Genomic DNA, 24861 nt, shown 5'->3' with positions numbered 1-24861 from the left:
GGAAGATGGTGCTGTGCATTGACAGCAAATACATCATTTCCCAAATATCACTAGGAAGATGGCGCTAGCCATAGAGGAGAAATCCAGGAACTGATGTATGACCTTGTGTTTGCACAATACTTAACACTTAACCTAAAATAAAGACTTGGAGACTTAGGTTTGGCAGAAAATGTTAGCTGAATTTATTTTACAACTTTAAATTGAATGCTTAATTAAAAGGAATTAAATAATGGTGGCCAAGAAAGAACGGCTATCTTCTAACCCCACCCATAACGTCTAAGCCAACGTCTAAGCCACCTTCTAACTTGACTACCCACCCATCCGGTTGGTGTCGCTGTCCCCAAGCGAGTGATCCAGCAGATGCGTATAGTCAACGAAGGTGAGCGCACCAAAACAACCATGAATAATAATAATTAAAAAAAACTAAATACGACCCAAAACCAGTTAACCTGCCATTCTTTCTAGCCACAGCTAACGGAATAAACCACCTCCTATCAAGCTTCAAAAAATTATAAAATGGAGAGTGATAAACAGCTAGCCAATCAGATCTGACCTGTCATTTTTCAAATCCAGCCTGTGACAAGGTAGTTAGGAGCTGATTGGCTGTCATTTTATCACTCTCCATTTTATCATATTTTGAAGCTTGATACATCTGGCCCTTAGTGTGATAATAAAGATAAAGATTTTATAGTAACACCTAGAAAGGGTTTGAGGCAGACATACTGTACCATTGGTGCAGCTGGTACAGTGCACCAGGACCCCTGTGGACTAATGGGCCCACTGATGCCCCTGTCACCCTCTGGTTTTCCCTGTCACACTCTGCCTCCCCCTGTCACCCACTACCGTGTTGCATATTATGAACTTGGGTTGATGTTTAGAAAAGGGTGTCCAAAATATATTATTGCACCTGGGCCCACAACCAACAAGTTCCACCACTGATACTATACATTATTGGCCAAGTTAATTTGAAGTCTCTGCAAATGATCTCCTCAGACCATCTCTGCGTCCTGTCAGGCCGTGCTCACACCAGAAGTATTTCTTATACCCATCTACAGTCTTGGACACAAGGATTCTAGACCCAAACAGCCCCTACTGCAAATGACCCCTGAGGCTTTTGAAGGACATTTCTAACTATTGGCGCAAAGCAAAACCATGCCAATTATGTGGGTGTTTGATTAAGTTTTCTGATCCGTAATCAGTCCTAGAAGTCCGGAATACATGATAAGTTAGCTGTGTGTATGCTGTAACACAATTCCTCATCTGTTCACCAAACATCCCATTGTGCACAGTTTTATATAACGGGGATTATCTGACTAATCCAGGGACACTTAACAGGAAAGTGCCACCTGTGCTGAATTTATAACATAGGCTGGAGGAAATGACTCCTTCCATTGTGAGCACAATTTGTACTTTACATGCCAGAGCCAATGGCCCAGATACAAAATTGTGAAAACCTATTAGTTGCGCTATAGAATACAGCCTCTCCCAGCTGACACCCTAACCCCAGTTACAGTTGGTTGCAATATTTGGTTACTGGAGGATATTATTAATTGGGCAACCTATTCGTCATTCTGGTAGTATTTGGACACCTTTAATTCATCTTACACTATGTACAAACCACAGTTTTTTTTTTTTTATCTCAGACCTTGATTTCTGTCCATATGCAGCAGTTGGTTGCACAATAGCATACCCTCCAACATGACCCATTCCATTAGGTACAAAATGCTCTGTTTCTGGACTTCCTTGCCAGTGGCAGTTACAGAGGAGAGGCTGCAGCAGAGTCCAATATTCAAAAAGGGGAGCCACACCTACTACCACCCCAAACATGGACTCACTGGCAGTTGATGTGACCCCCCTCTTTGAATTTTGGACTGTGCTGGAGCCCAACCTCTGTAACTGCCACTGGCAGGGAAGTCCAGGAACAGAGCATTTTGTACCTAATGGAATGGGTCATGTTATAGGATATGTAATAGTCCATGGGAAATTGGAAAAGTCATCTAAATGGCTGTTTTACATACAGTACATAAATGCTAATGAGCTCATTTTCATTGTATAAATTATGCATTTCCGTATTGCACATGCCAAAAATGCACAAGCATACAGGGGCCTGATTCTGCTTGGGTCATTATCAGTGAAAATCGCTCCCCCACCGCCGAACCCTCTCGGTACCATGCGAGGGGATGTGTTCACTAACATCCCCACCAGGATGTACAGTACCATGCAAAGTGTGTCACACTCCGCCCAAAGGGCGTGTCTACCTCCACATATGGGTGTGTCTATGCTTAAATGCTTGTTGTCAATAGATATTTCTATATAACATTAGTAACAATATATTTTGGGAAGTTTTGGAAGTATTGATACAGGTCGAGTCTCATTTATCTGTGTATTCTAAAGATTTGATGTCCACTGCGGCCTCCGGGATTCTCTTCTCCGGTCCCAGGGGTGCATTGCACGAGTGCACGGGCAACGTACCCCTGGGACCGGAGATGCAGCTGAGGAGGATCCTGAAGGCCGCCATGGATGCTGGGGGACACCGTGGACATCGGGGGACCATCGGAGCACCACCAGGGGACCAGGTAAATATGAAAAAAAATATATATTCCAAAATCTGCAAAAATCCCTTAACCAAAATGCTCGTGGTCCCGACCATTTTTGAAAATGGATACTCAACCTGTACTAAAAATTGCTGCCTGCATTTATTGTTTGCAACTATTTATTTGCTGTGATATTTATTTTTTCCTCGCTCAGCGCAGTATGCAAAAAATGCAGTAAATTCCAAATGCAATTTGACCTTGTGTGAATTTATCCCTAAGCATATAAGTATGTTAAATAAATGTGTTTAACTAAAGAAAGATTACTACCAAAAGTCAGCAGCAGCAACATGCTATATATTTATTTACAGTTTCTTATATAGATTCCAGCAGATTCCATTGAGCTTTGTAGACAGTGATAGAAAAAAACTGGGTAGCAACAGACAGACATGGAGGTAAGAGGGCTGCAAGCTTACAATCTATAGGGTCATAGTGGAGCAACACAGGTAAAATCTGCCAAAATTCACGATTTGGGCAGTATTTGTAGTGTACATGTGTGCGGGCATGTGTGTGTGTGAGCATTTGTATTCTGAAGCCGGGTCCTTGGCCCCCTTCTGTTCTCCCTGTACACTTCTTCTGTGGGCGTGCTCATTAACTCCTTTGGCTTCCAATACCACCTCTCTGCTGATGACACATAACTCTACCTCTCCTCTCCTGATCCGTCCCCCATTGTCCTCTCTCAGTTTTACTGCTGCCTCTCCACCATCTCCTCCTGAATGTCTGAGCGTTCTGAAACTCCACTCCCTGGGTGTCACTCTTGACTCTTCCCTCTCCTTTGCACTCTGGCGTTATCATATTGGTTCCAAATAGGCAACATTGCTTGCATCAGGCTATTTCTCTCCCGGAGTGCAACTACACTTATCATCCACTCACTGGTGATCTCACAGCTGGACTACTGCAACATCCTCCTTACTGGCCTCAGTCATGCCCATCTCGCTCCATTCCACTCTGTCCTCAACTCTGCGGCTATGCTTATCTTCCTTTCACGCCGGTCCACTTCTGCTACTTCCCTCCGACAAAATCTGCACTGGCTCCCATTCTCCTACAGAATCCTCTTCAAACACTTCACCCTCACATACAGGGGTCATCTCTAATTCCACTGCATCACACATCTTTAACCTCATTGCCCTACACACTCCCTGCCACCCTCTACTGTCGGCCAATGACCGCCACGTGTCTTCTACCCTGGTCACTGTTTCCCATGCTGAGTTAAAGATTTTGCCGGTGCTGCTCCCCTTCAGTTGAATGTGCTCCCTCCACTCCATAAGACTCTCCCCGACCTTGCAAAGCTTCAAATGGGCCCTGAAAACCCTCCTATTTATCAAAGCGTAGCCTTCTGCTGCATAACCTAGTCCGGAGGCTGCTCCTCCAACCCCCTGCCTCATGCTGACATCTGTGCTTTGCTTATATCCCACCTCCCACTTGCTTGCACCTCATCTGTCTGTTAACTGACTGTCACCCCTTCCCACTATATGGTTAGCTGTTCAGAGCAGGGCCCTCTTCCCTCTTGTTGTCAAAGCCCACTTCTCACATTTCAGTTACAGCTCTCCCCTACTCAGCGACCATCCTTGCCCGCATACTTTATGTCACGTTCTTAGAAGCACCAGCTGTAGTGTAACGGAGATTGGGTGCTTTAATGTAAGGATGTTGCATCCACGACAGAAGGGAGTGAAACAATAGAATAAAATGAAATTGATTTAATAAAGATATTGCAAACAAGTGATACTGATGGCACAAATGATATACTGCAGATTATGCAAATGTAAAAGTCAATTGTCCAATTGTAATCCAGTTATTGCAGAATATGATGCTTGATACTTGAAAGAGTATTGTAATATTGCTTGAAGAGTTGAAGAATAAATGAAGAAGAAGGGAGTTGATCGGATACTTGAAGGATTGGATGTTGGAATTAAGATTGAAGAAACAATTGGAAGATTGGATGGTTGATTGGAAGGTTGGAAGATTAGTTGAACGATTGGATGACTGATTGGAAGATTGGATGATTAGTTGAAGGATTGGAAGATTGATTGGAGGATTGAATGATTGGTTGAAAGATTGGATGATTGGTTGAAGGATTGGAAGATTGATTGGAGGATTGGAGGATTGAATGATTGGTTGAAAGATTGGATGATTGGTTGAAGGATTGGAAGATTGATTGGAGGATTGAATGATTGGTTGAAAGATTGGATGGTTGGTTGAATGAAGAATATAAATGAACAATATGAATGAAGGAGACTGTCCTTGCTGGATTGGATCGTGGCTGCAATCAGAGGTAACCTTGGATATAACCGTCGGGAATGATGATGAGCAAGATAATAACCCTTTGGGGGGCTAACCTTGCTTAATCCGCTTTGGCGGCAGAGGAGTCCGTGGTACTTGAATAGAGCAGTGGACGATCAGCAGGAGAGACTTCCCTTGAAGACACGCAGGATTTGTAGTGGGAACTACAGAGTCAGAGCGGAGTAATGATGCATAGGGTTAGACATAATTGTACTGACTGCCGGTCTAACCCAGCCAGTCAGTACTTAACAGGTGGACTGTGCGGCAATTGGTCAGCCCATTACCAGGGGGAGGCGGAGCCGTATAGGAGAGGCTGAGGGAACCAAAAAAATGGCGGTCGCCAGAGAGGGCGACAGGTTACAGCCGGCTGTGATTGTGCGCAGCTGCGCAAACGCCGGCATTCAGACCCTGGCCTAACCAGGCACAAACACACATGGCGACTCAGGGCCCACATCGCTCATGCCCCACGCGGCACCAGGGCACACAGCACCAGCGTCACCACGAGGTGACAGCGTGGACACATGTACCCCACCAGGACCAGGGACATAAGCAGAGGTGAGCGCCATAGTGTTACATATGCGATTAGAGAGCCTAGGGCTGGGCACAGCACAGGGGATTTGGGTGAGAGCCATGGTGGATGTGACACTCTATCTATGGCCACTGGCTCCTAGTAGTAAGCTGTTTACTCCCTTGCTACCTACATCTAAGCTGTATTGTATATTGTATTGTGGTGCTCTTTGTTGCTTGTACACAATTTTTGTTATTTATTTACTGTATTGTTAAGTTCTGTCTCTCTGTACTATTCTATTGTATGTCCTCTGTATGTCGCTGCAAAACACTTGTGGCGCCTTCTAAATAAAATATAATAATAATAATAAAAATAATGTGCAACACACATCGGTGCCATCATTCCCCAACTACCCTGCCCTGTGTACCCACTCACTGACAGGGTGACACTGCTCCCAGTCTCCGAAAGCCAAAGCCAAAGCAAAATGGCAGCTACGGTAACAGCCAGGCAGCACCTTCGCAACAACGACCCCATCATCACTTGCACTGCAATGTCCCGACTCCCGAGCAGCACCTGCGCAGCAACGTCCCGAGCAGCACCTTCGCAGCAACGTCCCCAGCATCACCTGCACAGCAACATCCCCAGCATCACCTGCACAGCAACATCCCCAGCATCACCGGCGCAGCAACGTCCCCAGCATCACCTGCACAGCAACGTCCCCAGCATCACCTGCACAGCAACATCCCCAGCATCACCGGCGCAGCAACGTCCCCAGCATCACCTGCACAGCAATGTCCTCAGCGGCACCGCCAGCCCAAGCATACCAACCCCCGCAGTGGGAGGAGGAGCGGGGGAAAGAAATAAACGCTGCCCTGTGATTGGTACATATTAGTCACCCTGCATTATCCCGGCTACCGTGGTATTACGGTGATCAGTATATGGCGGGTGTCTGGATCACTTCACTACCCCCATAAGCTCCCTCTCAGCGTGTTACCAGTACCTGCATTATGCGCCACCCCCCCTTTCTGTCAGTGCACCCCCATACTCTCCAATTACCTCCCATAATCATAGTGTCTCCTCCTTCTATAAGTACATACCCATAATCTCTACATATCCCCTTATCTCAGTATACTATAGCTCCCTGTTCAGCCAGAGCATTCACTGCCCCCATACTCTGTAATTACCCCCCATACTCTGTAATTACCCCTCCCCTTTTGTCAGTAAGCGCAGTGATCTCATTATTTCCTCATTGTCCGGTTAGTGGACCCTCCACCCCCATACTCTCCAAATACCTCAACACCCCATCCTCTCTGTCCTGTCAGAGAATCCACCCGCCCCCTCCTCCCCAATTACCTCTCCCTATAGCTTGGTGTCCTCCCCTTCTATTGTAAGCATGATGATGTGCCCCTATACTCTCTAATTACGTATCTGGTCAATGGATCAACGCTGTCTAGACCGACAGTCACGTGATCGACCGCTAATGGTCGAACGCATCTAGTTAATTGCCTAAAAATAGTCAGCAGCGTCTAGATCGACAGTAACAGAAAATCGACGCAATGTAATGGTTGTTGGGATTGTGGTCGACAGTGACAGGGTCGACATGTGTTTTTCAGGATTCTTTTGCTTTAACCGACTTGTTCATACTATGCCATCCCAGTGGTTTTAGGACCTTATTCTGGGTGACTTGCAAGGCTGCGAATTTCTCCTCCAAACACCGCCCAGCCCCCCCCCTCGCAGGCCCAGTTCCCCTGAATGCGTGTGAATGGATGTTTTGCATAAACATCCATCCACAGCTTGCTTGCGGGGATGAAATCATTCGATGGTCGTCAACCAATGGGATGATTTCTACAGCGCTCGCAGATGTAAGGCACCTCTCTAGTATCTCACATCTACGAGCGCCCTGTGCGGGGAGTGGGCGGGAAGATGTCATCCGCTGATGTCAGCTGCCCACCCCCGCGTGACGGATGCACTAGCATTAGAACGCCCAGAATTTTCATTGGAAACCCCATGAAACGCTGGGGGTTTCCATGAGCGCAATCTGTCGCAGCTGCACCGCGCCCCCCACCCGCACTTTTAGGTGCGAACGGGGTGGCGAACAAGCAGTTGCCGTGTCAGCTCGCACTAAGTGTCTACATATGCGCAGATGCCAAACATCGCTCCCTTGTTTGCACAACGGATTTGAATGAGCCAGAATAACCTCCAAAGTGAGATAATAAAATAGTGCGCTGAGCGCAGTGTGACACCGTGCCTGAAGCATGCGAGGTGAAGGGGCACACTTAGTCATCCCATCGCATGCTGCCAAAGGGGCGAGAGATCTATCGCTGGTCGCTGTCATCGAATGATTTTTCTCCCTTTCGATAATAAAAGTCAGCCGCCCACCCCCTGCAGGCATCGGCCCGCCTGCGTTCCTAGTGCAACGCCCATCGCTTTCATGGGGAGGCCAATAAAACGCTGGGTGTTGCGACCCGTTTCAGCCTCCATCCCCTCCCTCCCCGCAACGGTGTGTAACCTGCCAAAGCCGTTCGTGCTAGGGATTGCATGAGCAAACCCCCCACTGTTGGAACGGGACCAAATTTCGCCCCTTCCTATGGATAATAAATTAGGCCCAATGTGCTAAAGTGCGGTTATTGTCTATTGCTTAACTAGATAGATGTTCTAGATGTCTATACATTTAATGAGAAATAAAAAACACACTCTCTGAAATGCAGTAACACACTTTATTTACTTGTAAGCATTTATTGGAAATCTACTGCTTGGTTTATATTGTTACATCATCAACGAATCAAATAAGAAACTATTAGTTTACGGACCATTGTAATCACTGCGTATTCTGTATTGCTTAAGCTCTTCAGATTTGGATGAACAGTTTCTAGAAAATGTAATAATTCTAGAAAGCGAGAAATTAAATATTAGACCCCTTTCCTTGGAGGGGCTTGAAAGTGAGGTCATAGGTCACCAGGTAGCCATCATTATACATGTAGAGCTTGTGATCATTGGGGTTGTAGGACAGACTCTGCACATTCTCCATCACCTTGTCAAATCGGATTCTCAGATGCCCTTCTTGACTGGTCTTAGTGTCGAACATATAGAAAATCTCTTCTTTTTTTGTGTCGAGGGTTCTCGTAGCATATAAAACCCCACACACCATGAATGCATTGGTGACCCCACGTTTATATTGGGAGGTGGACCAGGTTTGCATCACCACAAGAGAAGTGGCATTAAGTTTACTAATGAGAATGTTCCCACCCTTCTGTTCAGATGTATAAATGACCCAAAGACCATCTTCATCACTGGCCACGTCAATGTCCTGCCAAGCTGAGGACGAGTAGGAGAACCGGTTGGTGTAGGTGGCCTCAGGGAGATCTCGGCGCTCTACCACGTTGGTCTGTATGTTAAATTTGCAGAGGTTTCTGGAGTTGTAGCAGTTATAGTACATTGTGTTGTTGTACATAATCATCCCCCCGCCTTGTCCAGTATTGGAATAATCATTACCTTTGAGAAGGGGCTTGTCTATAAAATTCGAGTAGATCAGGAGGTTGTCATAGGAAGAGTAGAAGCGTTGGTAGTTCATTACCCTTGCATCTGTTAGCAGAGGGGCTACCCAATTAACGCTCTGATCAGCTCCCAGTAACGAATCTCTTCCCCACCCTCCATATTTGTAGCTGGACCCCAGCCAGTTCAGCTGCACTACAAAAGGTTTGGTGATATTCGTGATTTCTCCATGGTCGCAAGTACCTGTACAAAGAAAGAATAAAATATAGATGTGATCTTTTCATATACTGTAGAAATAATGGAGGTAAAGATAAGTCTTTTTAAGATATAGTCCATGACGATGGCATTTTTTCTTACATACTCTATATTTTGTCATCTAACAGAAAATAAACTCAAAATTTAATCTCAAAGACAAAAATAAATGACCAACCAGCTGCTACGGTGGACTAAAAAGTGCAATAAGCAAGAGTCGGTGTGAGGAAGATTTGTCAAAGATTGGAGAGAGATCAAGGGGCTGATTCGAATTTGCCCCCTCTCCTGATGGTGGGAGCGAACGGCTTTGGTGAGTTTCACAATTGCCAGGCCATTGGCTGCAGAGGGGGCTGGAGCAGGGGAACACTCAGGGCCAGATGTACTAGACTTCAAAAAGTGATAAAATGGAGAGTGATAAACAGCCAGTCAATCAGCTCCTATCTGCCATTTTTCAGACCCAGCCTGTAACATGACAGGTAGGAGCTGATTGACTGGCTGTTTATCACTCTCCATTTTATCACTTTTTGAAGCTTGATACATGTGGCCCTTAGTGTTTTATGAGCATCCCCATAAAAATGCTGGGTTGACGCCTGCTGGGGTGGGCAGCTCTCCTTTTCGGTGATCTGCGTCGGCTCAGATTGACATTTATTTCCGAACGGGAGAGAAATTGTTCGATGGTCGTCGACCATTGAATATTTTCTCTCCCCTTTGGCCGCATGCGAAGGATGTGTTCTCGTATACATCCCATTGCGTGCTGGCGGCGCTGACCTGTTCGCTAGGATGCGAGTATACACAGCCTAGTGAACAGGTCTGAATCAGGCCCCAAGTACTAACCAATCGTATTTGACTCCCTACAATGGTAAAGTAGTCTGGTACCGCAGTGACTTACCGTATTGCACTGGAGGCTGAGGATTCGGTTTCGTGTTGTTCTTCTCGCAGTCCTTCAGCCGTTGTTGCAGAGCCACTATTTCCCTTCTAATTGCCAAAACATTGTTCTTATCATAGACCTCCAGCTGGTTCACCATAATGGAAATGTTACGGATCTAGAAAAAGAAACAGAAAAAAAGGTCTGATGGTCTTTAATCCACTATGTAGTATTACTGTATGTCGACATTCAGAATGTCGACAGTGATAATTGTGACAGTACAAGTTTAGGTATTTTATGTATTTCACATGGACCCCATACATTTGATAAAGCTGGGTACCCACAACCATACAACATTTTCAATGATTTGGCATTTATTAGGTCAATATCCTGATCCCCTTGACCGGGGATTGTGAATAATAAAGATGATCAATAATCCCGATTCTCCGTTTCTTAGGGATAAATGTTGGGATCGGAAAAAGAGGCATTTTTAACATTGATGGCTGATCATCGATGGCTGCCGATCTGAATGGGGGCCAAAATTGTTGTGTAGACATATGGCTGAATGGGTGAATTATAGAATGTAGTAGGCTTAAGCGCTTCGGTTGTAATGTTATATCAATGTAATGAAATGTGCATGCCTAAAATAAATTAGAACAAACAAGTTAAAACATTTCAATTCTAAAGTTGCAATATATGCAATGGTTTTCCATTTCCAAATGTAGTAGGATGATCACAGACCTCCTATGATAATAAAAGTTTAATAATAAACTAACATTAAAACTGGACTTCTTATTCCAATTGCAGTGTCTGGTTAGTGGTCCTCCCGCAATTCAGTAATAGTAACTGAAAACATGTAAACTGAGAGGCAATTCAAGACAAAAATTGCTTTGTGGGGAACTCTTATTGTATATATTTGTAATGATGTCATTTTTAAAATATAACTTTTAATTCAATTTGTTAAATGAAGATGATATAATAGTTACAAACATAAGCATATAGGGGGGATTTCGGTACTTGTGTAGTATCACGGCGCCCATCGCATCGCAGACCATAAGGCATGCAATGGTATGTGATGCGATATCGCGCGATGTTCCCTAATGTCATACAATTAAAAAATTGTATGGCATTGTATATGGCATACAATGCCATACAATGCGATGGGATGCGATGTATAATGTATAATGGGTGCTTACAATGTTAAATGCACCCCCACTATGAACGTGAACCCGAAGCGTGGCGAGTGCAGCGAGCCCACGAGGGGCGGCGGTACGCGTCCTCCGACCTTTTGATACCCCCACTATCCACGTCGGTGTGGAGTTGATTTTATATAGTGTGGCGAGTGCAGCGAGCCACCGAGCCCGAAGCGTGGCGAGCGCAGCGTGCCCCGCGAGGGGACGTGCATAACTTCACAGGTATACGCGTCCCCTCGCGGGGCTCGCTGCGCTCGCCACGCTTCGGGCTCATTGGCTCGCTGCGCTCGCCACACTTTATAAATTCAACTCCACGCCGACGTGGATAGTGGGGGTATGAAAAATTCGGAGGACGCGTAGCGCCGCCACTCGCGGGCTCGCTGCGCTCGCCATGCTTCGGGTTCACATTTATACTGGGGGGTGGTGTGGGGGTGCATTTAACATTGTAACCACCCATTAGGGTGCTTATACAATTTAACATCGCATAGGGGGCTTAAATCGCATCACGGCGCCCCCGATATTTAGTCGCACAATTTTTCATCGCATCGCATGCCATACACCCGATGCACTGCGAAGAAAAAATCGTGCGACTAAATATCGGGGGCGCCGTGATTATACACAAGTACCGGGATTTCAAATGTCGAGCTCCTGTTCTGGCACCCGTGCATGCACGTCGTGGGTGTTAACATGTTTCAGCTCACTCCCCAGGGGGGAAAAAAGACAGATGAGAATTTTTGCCTTTGACAAATGACAATGGGTGACCTCTGAGATGGGAGTGATCAGACTGTGACCTTAGACGATATGCAAATCATTGACCACTGATCTCCTGAGATATTGGAATGACCCTGTTGATAACCCTAACTATCATATATTAATTGGTACGCATATTACTTTATTCCTCCTGGATTATACTTGAAATACTACACTAGAGGGCGCTGTTTCTCACTCTTTTCTAATGTATATATATATTTAGATATAATTTGATAGATTGTAAATATACTGTACATAATAAATACCTATTTGATTTCTATTACTTAGGGACAATAATGATCTTCGCCACATTCATATATTTAGGTTGACAATTTACAGTGCTTGAACCTTTTTTTCCAATCACATGCGACATCTAATGTGAACTTTTTCAATTGCATATGAAATGCTGAAAATGATCTAATATTCTATATATTTATGTTTGCAGCTATTATATCATCTCCTTTTTTAACAAATGTAATTAAAAGTTATATTGTAAAGAAAAAAGACATCATTACGAATATAACACAAACTCAAACTCTGTCCTCAGGATCCCACACAGTGCATGTTTTGCAGGTCTCCTCACAGAATCCCAAGTGAAATAATTAGCTCCACCTGTGGCTCTTTTTCAAATGTGTCAATGAGTAATGAATGCACCTGTGCAGCTGCCGGGTAACCTGGAAAACGTGAACTGTGTGGGGTCCTGAGGACCGAGCTTGATAACCCCTGCATTATACAATAAGCATGCCCCACTAAGCAATGTTGTCTTGAATTGTCTCTCAGCAATTTACATGTTCTCATACATCTGAAGGAGCTCACTAGGCAAAGAGAAAGCTAAGAATCCCGTAACTCAGTGGTGGGCTGGGCCGGGGGACAGGGTGCCACATGCCCCCCGGGCCGGTATGTATTGCTGCGTCCTGGGCCGGGCTTTGTGTGTCTGGCGACATGCAGAAGATGGATAGCAGAGCTCGGCTTGCGGCTTCCGGGTATAGAATGCCGGTGCCAGCCCTGAGAGCCTCCGGGAGCAGCAGCAGCTAGTCAGGAGGCTGTCAGGTACTGCTGGTAAAGCCTGCGCTCCTCCTGACAGCTGAGCTCCGCTGTCCGTCTCCTGCGCAATCTGCCAGGACCGGGAACAGGGGGGTTCAAAGGTGACAGCTTTGCCGCTCACCTCACCCTGCTCAGCCCTGCTCTCAGGTCCCCGGCCACACTGCTCACAGCCGGGTGTGTGAGGGAGACAGGCACAGGCACAGAGGATGCTTCCTGTCCGACGATCTGCACTGTAAAGTGACGCTGAGAAGCTGGGAGGCTGAGCGTGGTGTCCTCAGGGAGCAGCCTGCACACTTCACTAGGGAAAAGGTAAATTTGTGCGCGCTGGGGTTGAATATTGGAGGCCCAGGGAGTGTTGGGGGGGGGGGGGGTGCTGTAAGTGTGCACATTGAATGGGGTGGGAAAACACAGTGGTGTGGACACTGAGTGGATTGAGGGGGGCGCTGTGTGGCAGTAGGTGAAGTAGCGATTTGCGTCATTTTAGCCCCTTGTCCTCCCCGCGGACCCACAAAATTTGGGATTTCATGCAGTGGAGAAGGGGGGAACGGGGGCTGGAGCAGTGATTCAGGAGACTTTCCCACCATCTTGGGCAGGGGGGTCGCCGGGCCATTTACTGGTGTTGGCCCCCTGGGCTGAAAGTTGCCAGCCAGCCCCTGCCGTAACTGCTGCCAAATATGCACAATCTATACTGCAAATACTGTATATGGAATGTCATAGGAATCTGAATATTACTATATAGGGCCTTCTCTGTGTGCATAAGATACATCTTCTCTATAAACACAGCAAATATGTGTACACTTTAATACACATCAATAGGTTACATAGGTTACTGGGGGGATGTGAAGCTGCCTAATGCTTCAACATTCTGAGATGGTGGTAGCCTATGGGCTACAGACCGCAATGCCGGTGGGTCAGCGGGAATGGCGATGAACGCACATGCGCAGACCCTCCCGGCACCCGGCTGAGCGCATCACAGGGATGGGTTCCTTTCGGAGCCCTATCCCTGTGTGTGCAGGGTAATACATCCCCGCGATAGGCTCGCTTAGTACAATGCAATCCTGGGTGGTAATATTCCGCCCAGATCACATTGAATATACGATCCTTAATAAATGGGCCCCTTATATAAAAAGTTGGGGTTTGGGGGGTTGGCACCACCATCTGAAGCATCCTGGGGATGCTCAGAGTGGCTGCAAAGGTCCAGCAGCTCCTCGTACAGCACTGTGGGAGAGATTATCACCCTCTGAACACAACAGTAAGTAGCCAGGAGGTGTAAATGCATGGAGTGCAGTGGCGGTTCTTACCATTATGGAGGGGGAGGGCTGCCACAATGCGGGCCCCCCCTCCGCTGCCGTCCCTGGTCACTGCCGCCATCCCCGGACGCCGCGCGCACCCCTGTCCCTGCACAGGGCTAGCGCATGTGCAGTAACGTCATACATACTGCGCATGCGCTGACCCAAGCCTCCGGGGGCTGCTGCAAAGACTTGATCGGGTTCCTGGGTTCCAGCGCATGCGAAGTATGGTCCGCGGTACTGCGCATGTGCAGAACCTATTTTGGGGGCTGCCGTGCATTTGCGATGGGGTGCCTTGAGTGATTGGCCGGTCAGTCTTCCAATAGGAAGTCACTGCCAGTCACAGTGAAGCCAGTGCAGCCCTGCAGCCCATAGGTAAAAACCGCCACTGATGGAGTGCCTGCATGGCAATAGGGATTACTACAGCAGGTGAGCATAATGGGTTCAGGGGAGGACAGGGGGCAGCCTCAGAGCATCCGGTCCTGTGTGACATCATTGGCTGCAGTGCCCTTCTTGCGTCTCTTGTGGCCCCTGGTCTGCTTATGCCCACCATTGATTTAGCTGCTGATGTATTAAATGCTCCATTTCCCTGGGATAAGATGGTGTTATGTGTTAATTGTCCAGTAACGAAAAGATTTCTCCAGGGCAGTGGAGACTAACTTATATTTGTGGGCTGTCAGCCAAAGACAGGGCAGGTGGCTGACGTCATGTGACATTAGCTGCCTGCCCCTGGCACCCCGTGTCGTGCCACCATTTGCATGGGAACGCCCAATATTTGCAAGGGAACGCCCATGAAATGGTGGCCGTTTCCATGCATCATCACCACCACCATCCCCGTTTGCCCCCCCTCCCTGTTACATAGTTACATAGTAGGTGAGGCTGAATAAAGACTTGCGCCCATCTAGTTCAACCTATGTTTATAGTAGCTTATCCCTTGTTGTATAGAATGTTCCGATATTTTAAAGACAGATTATGTTACTTATATTTGTACCCATGGATGTTTTTAACCAATAAATGTTTATCCAACCTTATTTTAAACGTATTTATAGTGTCTTCCGACACCACTTCTCCAGAAAGAGAGTTCCAAAGTTTGACTGTTCTGACTGTAAAGAATTTTTTTCTTCTAGCTGAACAAAATCTTTTTTCTTCTAATCTAAACTCGTGCCCTCTCGTCCTAGATTCCTGTCTAGCAGAAAAAAGGGTGTTTGACAGTTCCTTACATTGGCCCCTAATGTAATTATACATATTGAGCTTAAACGTCTCTTCTCTAGTGTAAATAGTGTAAATAGTCCCAGATTGCTTAATCTCTCCTTGTAGCTTAAATTCTCCATTTCCCTAATAAACTTTGTTGCTCTTCTTTGGATTTTTTTCAAATTCTATGATGTCCTTTTTATAGTGTGGGGCCCGGAATTGTACTCCGTATTCGAGGTGCGGTCTAACCAATGATTTGTACAGAGGCATAATTACTTTTGAGTCCCTAGTTTCCATGCCCCTTTTAATACATGCTAGAATTTTGTTGGCCTTTTTTGTTGCTATATTACATTGAGCACTACACCCCAGTTTGTTGTCTATTTGGACTCCTAGATCCTTTTCAAATACTGAATTACCCAATTCATCCCCGCTTAGGTTATAACGAGCACACTGGTTATGTCTCCCAAGGTGCATGACCTTGCATTTGTCCACATTGAACCTCATCTTCCACTTTTTTGCCCACTCATTATTACTGAGTAAACTATGAAGGTCTAAATATTCCTGGATACCATCTCTTAAAAATCCTTCAAATAGTTTACCCACTATTGATGTTAAACTAACAGGTCTGTAATTAGTGGGATCCTCCTTTTTTGAATAATGGCACTACCTCTGCTTTTCTCCAGTCTTTTGGTACCTTTCCTGATTATAGTGAATTATCAAAGATATAATGTAGAGGGCAAGCTAATTCCTCCCTTAATTCCATTAGTTACCTAGGATGAATCCCATCTGGCCCAGGTGATTTATTTGTTTTCATTTTGCCGAGCCTCAATATTATTTCCTCGGTAGAGAATTCAATATTGAGGTCCGGCTTGTTCATCCCATTTGTGTTATGTGTGCGTTCCACAGTCTGCTCTCCCTTAGTAAACACTGATTAGAAGAACTCATTTAACAGTTCTGCTTTTCCCTTATCCTCCGTAAAACTTTTTCCAGTGATATCTGTTAGTGGGCCTATGTTGTCCTTAATTATACGTTTACTATTTATGTATTTGAAAAACTTCTTGGGGTTAGTTTTGCTTTCAGTGGCTATGCACTCGTCATAATCCCTTTTAACTACTTTGATTGCCCCTTTGCAAATTTTGTTTGATTCTTTGTAATTGGTGAACGCCTCCCCATTTAAGTTATTTTTATAGAATTGAAATGCTCTTGTTTTATTGTTGATTGCTGACCTAACTTTTTTGTCCAACTATGGTGGCTTTTTTTTATTGAATTTACCCTTATTTACTTTAGGAATGTATTTAATAGTTAATGTTTCGAGTACATTTTTTAGAGTATCCCACATTTCCTCAGCATTTTTCCCCCCAAAAACCGTTTCCCACACAATTCTTTTTAGGGCTTCTCTGAATAATTCAAAGTTAGCTTTTCTTCCTTTATGATGTAATTTACTGAAGTTGATTTCCGGTGAAACCATATTGTGGTCACTGTTCCCTAGATGTTCAATTACTTTTGTGTTTTAAACTAGATCTATGTCATTTGTTAATACCAAATCCAATAATGCCTCATTACGAGTTGGAGCTTCTACTATTTGTGTGATAAACTGGTCTTTAGGTAAGCTTAGGAACCCACTGCTTTTTTACGTTTCGTTTTTCCAATCAATATCAGGTAACATAAAATCCCCCATAATTAATACCTGACCCTGATCTGATGATTGTTTGATTTGGTTTAAAAGAAGAGACTCGTCCCTTTCGTTTATGTTTGGAGGTCTATAGCATACCCCTATTAAAATTTTATTATTAGGTTTTTTGTTATTGTTGGTTATCTCTGCCCACACGGCCTCCGTGTAATCTTCCTCTGTACCTGTGCTCATTTCTTTCTCACACGATGTTAAGTTATTTTTTACATATAGGCAGACACCCCCGCCCTTTCTATTTTCCCTATCTTTTCTGTAGAGTGTATATCCCTCCATACTTAATGCCCAGTTGTGCAACTCATTACACCATGTTTTCATAATACCAATAATGTCATAATTGTCCCTAGTGACCACAGTTTCTAGTTCCCCGATTTTACCTGCTAAGCTTCTTGCATTAGCCAGTAGGCATTTTAATTTATGTTTATTTTTATTTGCGTCCCTAACATTGTGTTTAATTTCTCCTCTGGACTTATTTGTATTGGTTACTAACTTCCTCGTACCCACCTCTCCCTCAGTAGACTCTCTACAGCCCTCCCCACCATTCCCACTGTCCCACCTATTTACAGTTTTGAAACTTCTTCCTATGTCGTTTACTCCTTCCCATACCCTAAGATCATCTGTACCTAAGAGTTGTAATGAGGTAAGATTACTTTTATTACATAATATTCCTGGCGCACCCTGGGGATTACCAACGATATTACCCTTATTAGTACCCCGGACATTGCCTGTTACTATGTCCTCTCCCCCCTCCTCCTCCCCCAAATTGATTCTTGACCCCAATCCTACTATTCTCACTACAGGACCCATAGTATCTAGATACCCCCACCCCTGTGCAAGTGCCACGCTGACAGTGCGGGTCGGTGAGTGCGCTTGCACAGAAGCCCTGCACGTGCTCCTGCGACCAGTGATCACTTCGGAGCTGGTCGCGGGAATGCGTTCCCGGCGACCGTCGCCCCGTACACATGGCGATATGGTCACTCAGCGACCATATCCCCCGCGATCATGCTGAAATCGCACCATGTGTATGGGGGCTTAACTGTTATATATTCAGTAACTAGCCTATAGGCATCTTCTTCCTTTCCCTGCATCTGTTCTCACCTCCAGGTAGAGCGTCTCCACCAGGACATTGGAGCCATTCATTGAGGACTTCAGCTGCACGATGATTGTCGCCATCTCTCTGATCTCCAACTTCAACAGCTCGAAGTCCAGCTCGGTGTAAGAGACAGCACCCTTCTCCATCTCCTCCACACGTATGGTCACGTTCTTCAGCTTCTCCATATACACAATCAGTATACTCTGATAGCTGTGGATCTGTAAGGAGAGTCCACATTGGTATAGTGACTACACAATATCACAACAAGTGGTTAAACAACCTGAGGCTCATTTCCAGTTGGTTACATTTGGGGCGGAAATGCAGGTGTATAAACAAAGTACAGTCGCGGCACAGTCAAAGGATCGACATGAGTTTTTCACATTTTTTGTCCCGAATTTTGACATAAGTCGACATGGACACCGTATTTGTGCACATAAAAGTGACACATAGCCAATGGGAGAAAAGGTTACAGGAAGGGAGCGGACAGTATAGGGCAATATATCACAATATACAAAGATTAAGGAATACATGTGAAACGTGTGTGAGATTGTTGTGTGTTGCAAGGTATGGGGGTAACATGAGCAGTGGCTACGATGGATGTACATGGAGTACCTACAGCAAGTATTTCAGGATGTGTAAACCCCCCACTAACCCTCATTTCCAGCTACTCTGATTTGCAGGGTGTCTATTATTGGTATCGTACTGGACAGGCTATATAGCGGGTTCCCTTCAGCAGATCCTAACTTTTGGATAAATTGTGGCCACAGTGGCACATTTGTTACGTGGTTGGCCTGCCCTAAGATTTCACAGACTTCTCGAGAAGCTTGGGTCCCTAAAGATCCTTGAGGTTTTTCTCCTGAGCTACTCTGTGCGACTGAGTCCCTGAATCTGCATACGATGTGCTACAAAGTCAAAGCTACAGTTTTTTTTTTTTAATACAAGTTATGTTGTGCAGGTGCATTCACACATAATTTACTAGTGCCATATATCAAATTGATCAGCACAGTCTCCTGGTGCTTCCTAGTCACTTTGTGTTGTGAATAAGATGCAGTTTAGTTAAAAAAAAAAAGATGCCAAATGCTAGCAAAATCACATAGGACTTGGTGGCTCACTTGCGCCAGGCAACTCATGCTGCATGGCGTAATGAGGCTAGATGTGTATCAGCCACCACATCTATTATAGCATCACTCTGGAAACATTTGCGACCATCTCTATCTCACCCTAATATGACTCCTCTGCCTTCTCCAGTAAAGCTGACTTCCCTTCCTCTCCTATTTCCCCTGTGGTTCATCCCTGTCCACCCCCCTCCACCCCAACTCCTCCCACTCTAACCTTCTCCGGTAGCCTGATTTTCCAAGGTTAATGCTTTCATGTTTGTATGTTCACACAATCAGGGCCGGCGCCACCACTAGGCAAATCTAGGCATTTGCCTAGGGCGCCGGCCACTGGAGGGCGGCATTTTGTGCCGCCCGGGTACCTGTCCTACGGCGCTGTGTATTTAAATCTGGCGGCGGAGGCAGCGGGGGTCCCTGCAGTCCATTAGAAATCACGAGCGCTATCCGCCGGGCTATGCGGAAGCGCTTCTAGTGTGAAAACTCTGGCAGCACGGCGCACGCTGATCTCAGCCAATCAGCGTGCTGCCAGTGTTTTCACACTAGAAGCGCTTCCGCATAGCCCGGCGGATAGCGCTCGTGATTTCTAATGGACTGCAGGGACCCCCGCTGCCTCCGCCGCCAGATTTAAATACACAGCGCCGCAGGACAGGTACCCCCCCGGCACCGGGGCGCCCCCACCCCGACTCACCTGGGGCGCTCCGGTGCCTTGCACCGGCCCTGCACACAATGCCATTACAGGAATTGACCATTCTCTGGATGTACTATTATCATTGCCCAAAATAAATCGTTTAAACTCCCAACTGACATCAACAACATGTCAAAGCAAGTGTGCCAATGAATGTTCTGCTACGATTGTTCAATCTGCATTATATTCAGGAACTGTGACATACAATAACTCGGCCTCCAAGTTCCTTAGACCTCTGGGCATGTGACTTTTTTTTTATAAGCAGGCACTTAAAAAGCAAATAGTACTCTCATCGCCCACAATGTAATTTATAGATGAAAGAAAGAATTCATTAAGAAATTGCTGGACTTTCTTTGCAGAGGCTACACGGTGTTATGGGAAACACGCGTGGAAGATTCAAAAAATGCCTGCGCAGTGACGGAGGATGTGATCTGCAGGACGAAAAGCAGCCGCATGCTATGTACTTAAAGATAGCACATTTGTCATTTGTCAAGTAAAAATGTTTTTTTTTTTTTTGAATTACTGAGTTTTAAAAAATACCCATTTAACACCTTGGTATAGAAGTAGTTGAATATTCCCCCCTCTGTCCTCTGTACATGCGGTAAAATCCTGATCAACGACAGCTATACTCCTTTATGTGGCCATTGAGCGATATAGTTAATGATATTGGGCCTGATTCAGTCCTGATCGCTGTTATGCAAATTCGCATAGCGGCCTATCATTGATCGACTGCCATGCATCATGGCCGCAATGCCTGAGTGCGATGTCGTCCTCCAATACAATCCTGCTACTTTTTTGATCGCTAGCCTTTTTGCAAGGTGATTGACAGGATGACGCGTTTGGGGGTGGGAACTGGCTGTATCATGGGAGTACCAGAAAAAAATGCAGGTGTGCCCAAGCGTTTAAGGGAAGGGTGTGTAACATTAGCTCTGGCCACGATCAGCCTGTTTCCATCGCAGCTGATAAGTAAGGGGTGTGGTATGCATCCCTGACCATCCGGATTCCGATGGTCGTTTCTTCAACATCGGAATCCTGACTGTCAGTAGTCCGACAGGGGGGTAAGTTCATTGGAGCTTGCCACCTGTTCTATTCTCCCTCTATGTACCCCCATGAGGGAAAAAAGCCCCCGGCAGTTGGGATCCCGACTGTCGGCATTTAGCAGTCGGGAATCCGATGTCGGAGAAACGATGGTCAGAGAGTCATCCTGCACCTTTGATGTAACAGTGTAATGTGGGTCAGGTGAAATGAAGGAGATTGCTAGACTAATGAGGGAGAGAGGGAGATTGCTGCTGTTTCAGGGAGTCTCCTGCAGAATGCAGGGGGGTAGGCAGCTATGTTTTAGCCTCTCACCCTCCCCTAGGGCAGAAAAACCAGGTATTTGTTGCAGCCGGGTATGGGGGTGCAGGGACAATGCAGGAGACTTGTCCACCTTTCCAGGGGGCCGGGAGGGGGATGTGATTTTCGGATGCCTCCCGGCCATCCCAGAAGGGTAGGCAGGTATGTCTTATATCATAATATTCGTCACCTGGACATGGGCAGTATAAATGGTGATTTCCTGAGCATGCATGTGCACTGTGCTCTCTGTTAGCAGCATTACAGCGGTGCAACAATCAGCCTAGGGCTTAATTACACCCTTGTCCCAACTTTCTGATCTGCTTCCACTATTCTTCACACTTATCGTCACTGATCTTGTGAAGTGCTCCTTAGAATTAACAAAAACAACTAATAATAGTGACAATTGCAATACATAATAAAGGTCATTTATGCGCCAATGACATAAACAGAGTTAAATTAATTTAATTAGACCCAGAGGGGGAAATTTACTGAGAATATGAATATTCATATTCTTATTACGAATGAACAAAACTGTTATAGCCGTATGCAAATTTATATTCTGGAAGGGAATTTTCAAAGCAGTCAAATACGACTGCTTTGTATTTTCTGATGGCGTACATACGGCCGCTAAATACAAATTCGTAAATACATTTTTTTTTTAAACAGCGTGGGGTCCCCGGTGATGCGGTGCACCTTTTTAGTGTCCATGTTGGCTGTTCAGGACAAAAAAGTGAAAAACCCCATGTCGACCTTTTGACTGTCGACCGTGTTGACCTAATGACCCTGTTGTACCTAATGGCCCTGTTGACCTAACCCCATGTTGACCTTCAGTCATGTCGACCTTCCTGCATGTCGACCAGTTATGTCAACCTTCATGCATGTCAACCTAGTGGTGTCGACCTAGCTGCTGCCTATCCAATGATCCATACCCAAAATCAGCAGGAACTGGGAAAGTAGGCAAGTAGGACTAGACTATAGCTAGAATAGTACTGTAGGTCCTTTTCAGGTGGTTTGAAATTGACCAAAGCCTAATGAATATCTTGAATACTCTCCGCACCTTTGTGATCTCCTTCTGGACGGTGATGCTCAGATTACGGTTCGTTAACTCCAGGATCTCCAGTCGATCTGCGGGAAATGTGGTGTCTGGGAGTGCGATGGAGCATTGACAGACCCCCTGATGATCCAAAGACCCTGTTGCGGTTTGAATCTGTTGAAGATCAATTAGTATGTTATACACTGATTACTCGGTACATAAACCCAAGAAATACATACATTATATTATGTTTTAGTATGTCAAAGATTGTCATAAGAATCCCCAGAACAACGCTGCAATATTTTAGGCACAAAGACATTTTTCGGAAAGAAGTTCCCTGTCTTATCCTACAGTGTCATACATATGTCAGACACAGCTGTCTTTATAGCAAGGGCTTAACGGATTCAGTATTGAATCCCGGCGGTCGGGATCCCGGCGTTCAGAATCCCGACGCCGGAATCCCGACAGCCGAAATGCCGACAAGGGGGGGACGTGGATCGCCCCCCCTTGCGGGCTCGCTGCGCTCGCCACGCAGCGGGCCCGGTGCCTCGCTACGCTCGGCACACTAATTTATTCTCCCTCCAGGGGTGTCGTGGACACCCACGGAGGGAGAATGTGTCGGCATTTCGGCGGTCGGGATTCCGGCGTCGGGATTCTGAACGCCGGGATCCCGACCGCCGGGATTGTAACTGCATCCCGGGCTTAACTACCTATAGATTGGAAGCTTGCGAGCAGGGCCCTCCTACATGTTGACTGTCTGTAAATACCCTGTTTTGTTGTATCACTGTCTGCTATTGTAAAGCGCAACGGAATATGCTGCGCTATATAAGAAACTGTTAATAAATAATAAATAAATAAATAAACTACCATAGGTGCAGCTGCTATGGGGCCCAGAGCTGAAGGGGACCCATCTTTACTGTCTAAGTAATATGTTTTACTTACATTTATCACCATCAGATGCTAAATGGGGGGCCCTTACAAACCCTTGTTATGGGGCCTACGAATATCTAATTACGCCCCTGCTTTATAGGCCCTGGGCAAAGCAATGCACTGGGGCCCCTACACACAAATTCATGATATCCAGTTAAAAATCTTAATGCACCCCTCCTGCGGTCCAGTGCCATCTCTCAACATACTTTCTCACAGTGAGTGACTATCAGCGCTCTGATTAGTGGACAGCTACATCCATCCACCAATCAGCCTGCTTAGTGGATGGATGTAGCACAACTATTCTCTGACTGGCTGCTGTCTGGGAGGCAGGTGTAGAATGCTGCCTTGCCACTCTGATCATGTGACCACCCCCTACCAAAGCTCAAATGCCCCTCTTTATGTTCAGATGACCCTGGTATCAGACCTCCCTTTTCTGCATACCAGGGTTATCCACTGTAAAATATGTTTGGACGGAAAGGGAATTCAAATATATGGTTAAGCTCCTTAATTCCAGAAGACTATGGGGGGGATGTATGAACATCCACCGCCCCAATTTGCCGCACATTTGCAGTCGCAAAAAAGAAGCCCATAGGGTGGGAGTGGGGGCGCCAGAAAATATTTTGGCTGGGGGGGAGCAAAATTTATTGTTACACCACTGATTCAGCTGTCTGAATAAATGTGATGTTTTCGATCCATGGTTATTCAATTGCGGATGTTTTCACACTTTTTAAAAATCCTTTTTGCCCACTATTTTTGGGTGGTCGAAAATGCATTGATGAATACTGATTAACAACTGGGTAAACACAAGCCGATCGGTGAGTAATTTGCTGATCCAAGTGTTTTTCAACCATGCCAAGTTTTCAACCTAAGAATGCCGAAAAGTGCAGATTTTTTGCCTCAGTGAAAAATCCAGAACCAATCGAATACCCCCATAAGACTCTGCCCATTAATAATAAACTCCTCTAATGCCAATTTGGAATTTACAATAGAACTTACCAGACCGATGGCCTGATTCTGGCAGATGCCCAGAAGCAAAATGAGTAAGGCGAGCATGGTTCCTTCTTGAGTTCTGTGCCGGAGACCTCGCATCAATCTATTTATAAGGAAACCACACCCAGCACCTCGCATCAGTATCAGTAATCTCTTGGTGCGCTACCAAAATGTAAAAGATAATGGTTATAAAATGATTGTAAAACCTGTTGAAGTCTTGTGGAAAATTACAAATTATCTGCACAATGTTATCTATTTAATTGTGGGAATATTACTGTGAAAGTTATATAGGTATTAATAAATGTTAACAGTATAAAATTTCCACAAATAGTTATCAGATGGGATTCGGTATGAAATCCTGACGGTCAAAATCCTGACAGGGTCAAAATCCCGAATGGGTCAAAATACCGACAAGGACAAAATCCCGACAAGGTCAAAATCCCGGCAAGGACAAAACGACTTTCGACAGGTCGCGAGGTCGACCGAAAGATTTTTACTGTTTTTTTTTAAACTAATGTCGATATAGTCAACATGTACA

General features: G+C 45.6%; 1 protein-coding gene across 1 annotated transcript; it reads right to left on the bottom strand.

The window, feature by feature from the left end:
- Positions 1-8281: 8281 nt before the first annotated feature.
- On the bottom strand, positions 8282-24386 carry LOC146036929 (olfactomedin-4-like). The gene is made up of 5 exons (XM_083160766.1): positions 24330-24386; positions 22428-22577; positions 18241-18453; positions 10013-10166; positions 8282-9114 (listed from the first exon to the last, which is right to left on the bottom strand). Exons 1-5 carry the CDS (start codon positions 24384-24386, stop codon positions 8282-8284), a joined length of 1407 nt encoding a protein of 468 aa, XP_083016892.1.
- Positions 24387-24861: the final 475 nt, after the last annotated feature.

Source organism: Crinia signifera, chromosome 9 (genome assembly GCF_055691185.1).
Source record: "Crinia signifera chromosome 9, ASM5569118v1, whole genome shotgun sequence".
Classification (NCBI taxonomy): Eukaryota; Metazoa; Chordata; class Amphibia; order Anura; family Myobatrachidae; genus Crinia; species Crinia signifera.
Note: the sequence above shows the minus strand (reverse complement) of the source record. Positions and strands in the feature narration are given on the sequence as shown.

Bases quoted from the DNA above. Each gene is read 5' to 3' on its own strand.
- LOC146036929 (XM_083160766.1), bottom strand. From the start codon at position 24,386: ATGCTCGCCTTACTCATTTTGCTTCTGGGCATCTGCCAGAATCAGGCC. The intron at 10,167-18,240 runs GTGAGAACAGAT...TTCTTTTTCTAG, and splicing joins TGGAGACGCTCTACCTGGAG to ATCCGTAACATTTCCATTAT. The intron at 9,115-10,012 runs GTAAGTCACTGC...TTCTTTGTACAG, and splicing joins TCAGCCTCCAGTGCAATACG to GTACTTGCGACCATGGAGAA.